The 7,338-nt window shown below is 59.9% G+C and overlaps 1 protein-coding gene across 1 annotated transcript; it reads right to left on the reverse strand.

Annotated features, from left to right (window-relative positions):
- Positions 1 to 610: 610 nt before the first annotated feature.
- On the reverse strand, positions 611 to 5,125 carry LOC128335336 (uncharacterized). Its single transcript, XM_053273375.1, has 8 exons — positions 4,972 to 5,125; positions 4,389 to 4,562; positions 4,046 to 4,195; positions 3,534 to 3,653; positions 3,324 to 3,432; positions 2,938 to 3,000; positions 2,499 to 2,690; positions 611 to 2,204 (listed from the first exon to the last, which is right to left on the reverse strand). The coding sequence occupies exons 1-7, from the start codon at positions 4,990 to 4,992 to the stop codon at positions 2,506 to 2,508; spliced, it is 822 nt and encodes a 273-aa protein (XP_053129350.1). The 5' UTR covers positions 4,993 to 5,125; the 3' UTR covers positions 611 to 2,204; positions 2,499 to 2,505.
- Positions 5,126 to 7,338: the final 2,213 nt, after the last annotated feature.

Raw genomic sequence — 7,338 nt, forward strand, 5'->3', positions numbered from 1 at the left:
ACGTACTGCCATCTGTACACCCACACAACGTATTGTCTGAAGAGGGTTTATATGCAAGTACAAGGAATGACATCTGACTGCTTGAGCAGAATGGTGAGAGTTCCAGCTTTCTGTTTTCCTCTTCAAAAAAAGAAGTTTCTAGACCTCATGGTGGAGGCTGCAGCTGGAATTTGGGTGGGATTCTGCTGGGGTGGGGAACTGGGGCACTCTCGCTCGCTCTGATATTGATGGCCTTTGGCGTATGGGGCCGGGGCAGCTCTGATGGGGGGGCACTGGGGGGGGGGGCTGAGGAACTCTCTCTCTAGCACCCTCTCCAGTGAAACAAAAGGCTGAGATCAGCAGCATCATAGAAGAAGCAACAAGGATGTCGACCGAGCACCATCACGGACCAGATACAGGCTCGGGCTGGCCCACAGGCCAACAGGGCAGATTCCCGGGGTGCCCTACCCGTGCGCCACAACTCTCACCCTTCACGACCGATTCTTCTCCAGATCTGGCGCCCTCCCCACACACATTCTGGCGCCCTCTCAGGGCCCCCCGTCCGGCCGTGACCAGATCTGGCACAAAGACTCGAAGGGAGACGAGAAGGAAAGAGGAAGAAACGGCGGGATGCTAACAAAAGCGGCAACTTTATTAAGATACTCAATTAGGCCACAAGTCGTCACTTAACTTTCTAACTAAAGGAAAAAAAACAGGGCAGAATGGAGTAGGCAAAAAAACTTTCCATCTCGGCCAATCTGTTGGAAAGCCAAAAATTCCTACTCGGCCCCCAACGGGGCGACCAGCAAAGCCCATTCTGCCCCTGGGAGGGAGGGGGAGAGAGGGAAGGAGGGAAGGAAGGAAGCCCAGGGTCACAAAGGGAATGGGAGGGCAAACAAAATTGGGGGGAGTCCCAGCCAGCCCCCCCCCCCCCCGCTCCTTGCAGGCACGTTCACTTGGTCTCCTCTTCTGGGGCGGATCGACTGACTCCTCCAGCCGCCCAGCAGCAGCACATGCCTGCAAGAAGCACAAAGCAGCCTCAGTGGGGTTGCCCTGCTCCTCCTCCCTTTCCGCTCCGGCAGCCCAGCAAGCGGGGATTGGGCAGTGGGGTGGGGGTTGATGGGGGGGCAAGCCAGAGAATTCTGCTTGACCTCAGCTCCCCACTGTGCAGCAAGGGACGGTGTCGTGGCCACACCTCCCGCCCCGCTCCGAAGAGGATCTTCTGCTCACTCCCCCCTGCCCGCTGGAGCAAGAGGGGCTGCTCGCTTGCCCAGAGCAGATGGAAGGGAGCAGGGGTGAGTGAGGAAGCGGGAGGTCGAGGCATCGTCCAGCCTGGCCCAAGCACCCTCCCTCGGCCTCCTCGGCAGACCTGGTGGCTGATGCCTCCCTTGCCCCCTCCCCTCTGGGGTGGAGAAGGAGGAGCCCCTTTGGTGTAACAGGGAGGGGAGGGGAGGGGAGGGGAGGGGATGTGCCCCAGACTTGGGGAGGCCTGGGAGGGGAGGCCCGCTACTGGACGCCTCATCAGGTGCTACACAGCAGGGAGCGGGAGGGAGAGGAGGGTTCTCTGGCCTGCCACTGGGCAGCACCAGGGGGCGCGACTGGGGCTGCAGGGGGCCCCCAGAGTCTCCCGGGCTCCTCTGCTGCTGCCCCGGTTTGGGCGGGGGGAGGAGGGAGCGGAGGGGGGAGGGAGGCGTGGCTGCGGGAGGGGAGGGGGGAGGAGCACACCCTCGGCAGGGGAGGGGGCGGATGCCTGGATGGTGCTTCCCCTGCCAGGGGAAGCCAGGCCGCTGGGGAAGGGGAGAAAGGCGGAAGGAGGAGGGGGCGCTCCCCGGCCAGCTGGTGGAAATGGAGGGAGGCGGTGACCTTGCCCTCCTGCTGGGGCCACACAGCCTCCCCGGACCCAAGGAGAGCCCAAGAATGGTTCCCAAGGGCCACTTGGGGGCAGGGTGGTCCTGTAGCCTCCTCCCACAGCCTGCAGCAGAGGCAAGGGGAGGGGCTTCTGCACCCCAGAGGCGGGGCTTCCTTGGGCCAGGGGAGTGGAGCCTGCTTCCCCCTCACTCCTCAGACAGAACTGCACTTCCCTGCTGCCGTCTTGTGGACAGCTCTTTCTATCCACGGGGTTGGAGGAGGTCTTCTGGCTGGTCCGCATCCACTGCGCTGCATGGTGTTTCTTCAGTCTCCCTTCAGCTGCTGATCTTCCAGGGGAGAGCACGGGGCTGTTGTTCCTGGAAAGAGAGAAGGACATTGGTTCAGAGATTGGGGGTCTTCTCACACTCTCCCCCATGACACCACCCAGCACCAGGGACTCCTGGCAGAATAGCCGTGTCCTCATTTCCCAGAGGGAAGAGAGATCTTTCCTCTTTCCCTTGGGCTACTTGTACAACTGGCCAGAAGGGCCGAAGATGGCATTCCAACACGAGGGAGGGCTGCCCAGATTCCTGCCTGCCCTTCCTGCAGCCCCAGCCCCCTCCCTAACCATCGGGGCCCCTTCCAGTGAAGCCCTGCCTTGGTCTGCTCACCAGTCGGTCAGGTGGAGAGATCACCGTACTCTGGCGGGTGTCTCTTCTTCTTACAGCCTGCCCACAAGCGCCGAACGGCAGCCCGCAACCCGTCCTGGGAGTGGAGGGAAAAGGCCTTCTTCACGATCTTCTCCGTCTTGCAGGCAACTCTCCCGACCTCGGGGTCATGGTCGCCAAGCAAGCTCTCCAGCGCTGGAAGGATGAAGGAGAAACTTCAGCAATGGCATGAAGAGGTCACCCCACCCTTCGCCAAGCCCCACCATTTCCACACCAAGAGGGAGCAAGTCCTGACTCTTTCTCCCCTTCACTCTGGGAAACCCTACTGCTGGGCATCCCTGAGGATGCAACCGGGACCTTCCCTTTGAGGGTCTGTGGTCCCTAAACCTAGGCCTCTCCCCTCACAGAAACTGCCCCTTCCCACCCAGAAACCCGCACTTACCAGCATGGAAGGTCTCTATGTTCCCTTCAGTGAGGATGCTGCCCTTTTTGTGGACCAGGTGACCTAAAAACAAGGGTGGAAGGAAATGGGAGCACAGTTCAGGACCCTGCGCATGGACAGCTCACTTCCCATCATTCAGGAGAGGAAGTCCTCCCCTCTCTGCTCCCTCTGGGACTGACAGATTGAGCCATTCCTCCAGGGACTCTTATGTCACCTTGGGAGGAAATGAAGTCAAGACTCCTAGCTAACGCTCACTGGGCCAGTCCTCCTGGGGAGGGAACAGCTCCTGCCCCCCCACACCCTTCTGGCAGTGCGCTCAAGGAGAGTGAACCTTTGCCCACCAAGACGACCCACGAAGGGAGACCCAAAAGTCTTGTTTCCCTTACCGATCAGCAGGGCAGCTGTTCTCCTCACTGAAGGCTGCTCGCTGCGGAAGAAGCCCAGGATCTTGGTGGCCTCCATCTCCACGGCGTCCTCTGTGCCGAGCTGCCGAATCTGGGATCAAGAGCAAAGACAAATGCCGAGTGAGCAAAGCATCGCCCAAAGGTCCTTGAGCCATTTGAGCCGAGGGACGGACAGGGAGGGGCTGCCCTTACCAGACGCTTGGCGATCTTGTGCAGCAGCTCCTGCAGGCTGTAAGAGTCCCGCGCCAGCAGCCTGCCCTCCAGGTGCCATAGGAGGGCTTCCGCCAGGAGGCTCAGATTGTCCTTTGCAGCCTGCCAATGAAAGACCGGAATGGGAGTGGAAAAGCCTCCCAAGGGATTCCAAGAAACCTCTTAGGGGGCTTCAAGGAGTAGGGGAGATTTTGGACTTTGGTGGCCTCTCGTTGGCTGAAGCACAGCCGAGGACAGCCAGATTCAAGAGGGGAAGCTTTTCCCCATCCCAGGAAAGAAGGGCCCTGGATGAACTCTGGGAAGAGAAAGTGGAAGGGGGTGGAGAGGTCCATTCCCTGAAAGGTTTCAGAGAGGCCTGGATGGGCCAAGCCACAGTGGGACAGCTGGTTGATTCACCACCCCGTGAGGCTAACTCCGGGGCCTGCCACTGGGCGGCTGGACTTGGGGAAGCCTAAACACCTTTGTAGAGGAGGCAGGAAGAAGTGGGCTCTCACCTGTGCTACCTCCAGGTCCTCATCCTCCACGTGCATCAGCACCGCGATGAGGGTCGTGATGTTCTCTTCTGTACCCTCATGATGGTGGTGGCGGTGCTGCAGGAGATCCAGATGGGTCTTCATGGCTGCCCTTCGGATCTTAGCCTCCTCCTACAAAAAAAGCAGGGGTTGTCGTTGGCAGGGAGGAATTCCTCACCTCCATCACCATGAAGAAGAGCTTGCATGGGTCTCTTGCAAGAGGTCTCAAGGGGGTGTCCGGTTTCCCTTCTCCAACCCGGTCGGAATCTACAGGTTGGCCGGCCCTCATAGAGCCGGGGCGGAGGGCTGGCGTGCAAGTACTCACGTGGTGGAAGAGAGGGCGGCACAGGGCAGCCAGGGCAGCATTCACGGTGGCCTGATGTTCCGATGGGCAGTGCCTCAGCCACTCCATGAAGGCCAGGACCCCCAAAGTGGCTTCCAGACTGGAGGTCCTGAGCCCTCCCAGGATCCCGGCACTAAAATCCTGGGGTTTCTTTGCCTAGGGTGAAAAAAGGTGGATCCTTGGAGTTCTTCCAAACACATGCTAGTCCACCCCCTGCTAAACAGACCACAGGCCTCTCGGGGGGCTGATGCCGCTTGGCCTCCATCCACTGCCTTGGGGAGGAGATCACTCAAGCCATCCCGGAGGCACAAAGAGGGGGGAGAAGGCGGCACTGGAGCACGTGGGGAATCAGGGCTCCCACGGAGAGATGCATTTCTGTGCCTTCCCTTAAGGATTTCTCCTTCATCCTGTGGCAACGGTTCCACAGGCTCAATCCACCCAACTGGAGAAATCTCCCCATCACACCTGGGGATGCCTAGGAGCACCAGCCTCAGGTAGGGCTCCCCAAAGAGAGGAGTTTCCATGCCCAGAGATGCTCCCGGGCTCGTGGGTCTGGGTCACTCACCGCCTTCAGCTTTCCATACATTTGGAGAAGTCCCCTTTCGCTCAGGTAGCGGATGTTCTGGCTGGGGTGGACTAGCCACGCTACCAGGAGCGTCCAAGTCTTCTCCAAGGCGGCGAAGTCTTTGTCTTTCAGGAGCAGCTAAAAGAGGGAAAGGAGGAAAACATCCATCAGCCCCTGGGGCCAGACCCTCCTCTCAGGGAAGCCCACGCCGAGGAACATGCTGCTCACCTCCACAAAGAAGGCCACCTCTGCGAGGGAATGCTGTTCTGGATCTTTGTCCAGGCTGAAGAGGGAAGCCAGGTATGCCTTCAGCCTGGCCACTGTGGAGGATGGTGTCTGTAGGAGAGCCCTGCAACACACCAAAGGACCCTGCTGAGTCCTGGGCGGAAGGCCCGGAAAGAGCAGACCTGACCCAAACCACCCCAGCCCCCAGGCCTCCTGAGAAATCTCCTCTTCCCTCCTACTTACCTCACCAAGAGGGCCACACCCTGGAGGCAGCTCTGCGGAGAGCACAGGGATTCCCAGCAGGTCTTCTCGGGGGTCACCTGTGCCACCCTCTCCAGCAGGGTCCGGACAATCTGCGAGGTCTCCCTGCAGAGAAGAGAAGAGGAGGTGACTGTCCCCAAAGTGTGTGTCTCCTTGCGGGGTGGTGTAGTGTCAAGGGTGGAGGGACTGTCTTGGACCATGGGAGGGAGACCACAGGGGTGAAGTGACTTTCCCCACAGCTGGTTTTTTAACACTGCAGACGCATTTTAAGGCTCTCTGCAGATCCAAGAGGGCTGCAAATTCTGGGGTCTCCTCTGTGTAGCTGAGGGAGGGGACCACCGTGCCAGAGTCACCCCAAGAGGCCAGAAATGCTCCTCACCCATCAGAGTGGGACATGTGACAAATGGCCCTAGCCTGTCCTCCCAGAGTGCTGGAAGGAGGACTTGCTGGCCTCGCTTTCCCCAGCGCCATGACTTACTCAGGAGGCAGGTCTTGGCTCTCCTGGTTCCCCACTCCCTCGGTGGTGTTCTGCAGGCCGGTGAGGATCTTGTTCACCAGGCCCACCAGGAGTTCGGGGAACCTCTCCTCCACCTCACTGGCATACTCCACGCACCGGATGACGTCCCCGATCTTCTTTGTTGCTCTCCCCTGAGGAGAAGGGGAGAGCCAGGCCTCAGCACACAGTCCGAGGGACAGTTATGGGTCAGGAGAATCCCCGGGGCCAGGCCAGTGCCATGGGTGTCTGCACGCACATCTGGGCCTGGAGGGTGCTGCCTCTGGCTCAGGGAGCATGAGGTCCACTGCAAGGGAAAGACATCCCCAAGGGGGAAGGGCAAGTCCCCGCCTCCCGTGTGAACAGTGGCTGCCATCCAAGCCGCCATGCTGCGTAGTGCAGGAAAGGAAGGGCGGAGGGGTGGAGGGAAGTCACCCTTGGTTTCCGCCCCTTACCTCTCCCAGATGGACCGAGGAGAACCAGTCTGGGGCCAGCTGTCCTCTTCCTTCTTCGCCGCCGCTGATGTTCCTGAGAGAGGAGAGGAGAGAGAAAAGCTGCTCAAAGGTCTGTCCTGTTGGAGATGGCAGCCAGCTGGAGAAGAACACGAGCACCCAAAGAGATGCTGAGCAAGGATCTCGCCTCCCTTGGGAGGTGGCTGGCAGGGGAACTTCATCAGGCCAGAGATCTCCCAAGTCCAGCCTTTCGTGCCCCACTGAGAAGCCCTGGGAAGTGTTCATAGAGGGCACCGAGACAGGAGCCCTCCCCTGCTCCTTCTCCCCAACACTCGGCCATGCCAACAGCATGGGGGTCTCGGAGCTCCCTCTGCTAACAGCCAGCAATAGACTTGCTGCTGTCTGTCTCGCACCTGCTGCCAATCGGCTTCCTTGGGTGAACTCCCCCTCCAGAGGGCAAGGAGGAGGAAACATCCCTCTGGGGGGCTCAGACATGGGGGAGCTGCCCCTGTCCCCTGCAGCCTTCTGCTGGCTACGCTAAAAGCCCCCCCCCGCTCCCTACTGGCTCCTAAGGCCCTTCAGCTGAGAGGAGGGTACCTACCTGGCCGAACCGGGGGCCGGTGGAGAGTCCCACACCTCGTCCTCGATGCTGCTCACCTCATACATGGTGTCATCCTCGTCCGTAGAGGAGCACTGGGGAGGAGAGAGAAGAGAAATGGGATTGTTCCAGGGCTTGCATTGACCTTGCGAGGCTTCTGAGAGGAGGAACTAAGCCCAAGGGACTTAGCGTTGAGTCCAGGCAGCACCCTGTTCCTGCTGAGTAGGGCTTGACCACACTTTCCAGAGGAGCAGGTGGTTTGGGGTCATCCATCGTGCTGTAAGGGGCGCTGAGGGTTCCAATGAACGGATGACCCTCTAAAACAGGGCTGCACAACT

The sequence above is a fragment of the Hemicordylus capensis genome, chromosome 11 (assembly GCF_027244095.1).
Source record: "Hemicordylus capensis ecotype Gifberg chromosome 11, rHemCap1.1.pri, whole genome shotgun sequence".
In the NCBI taxonomy this organism is placed as follows: domain Eukaryota; kingdom Metazoa; phylum Chordata; class Lepidosauria; order Squamata; family Cordylidae; genus Hemicordylus; species Hemicordylus capensis.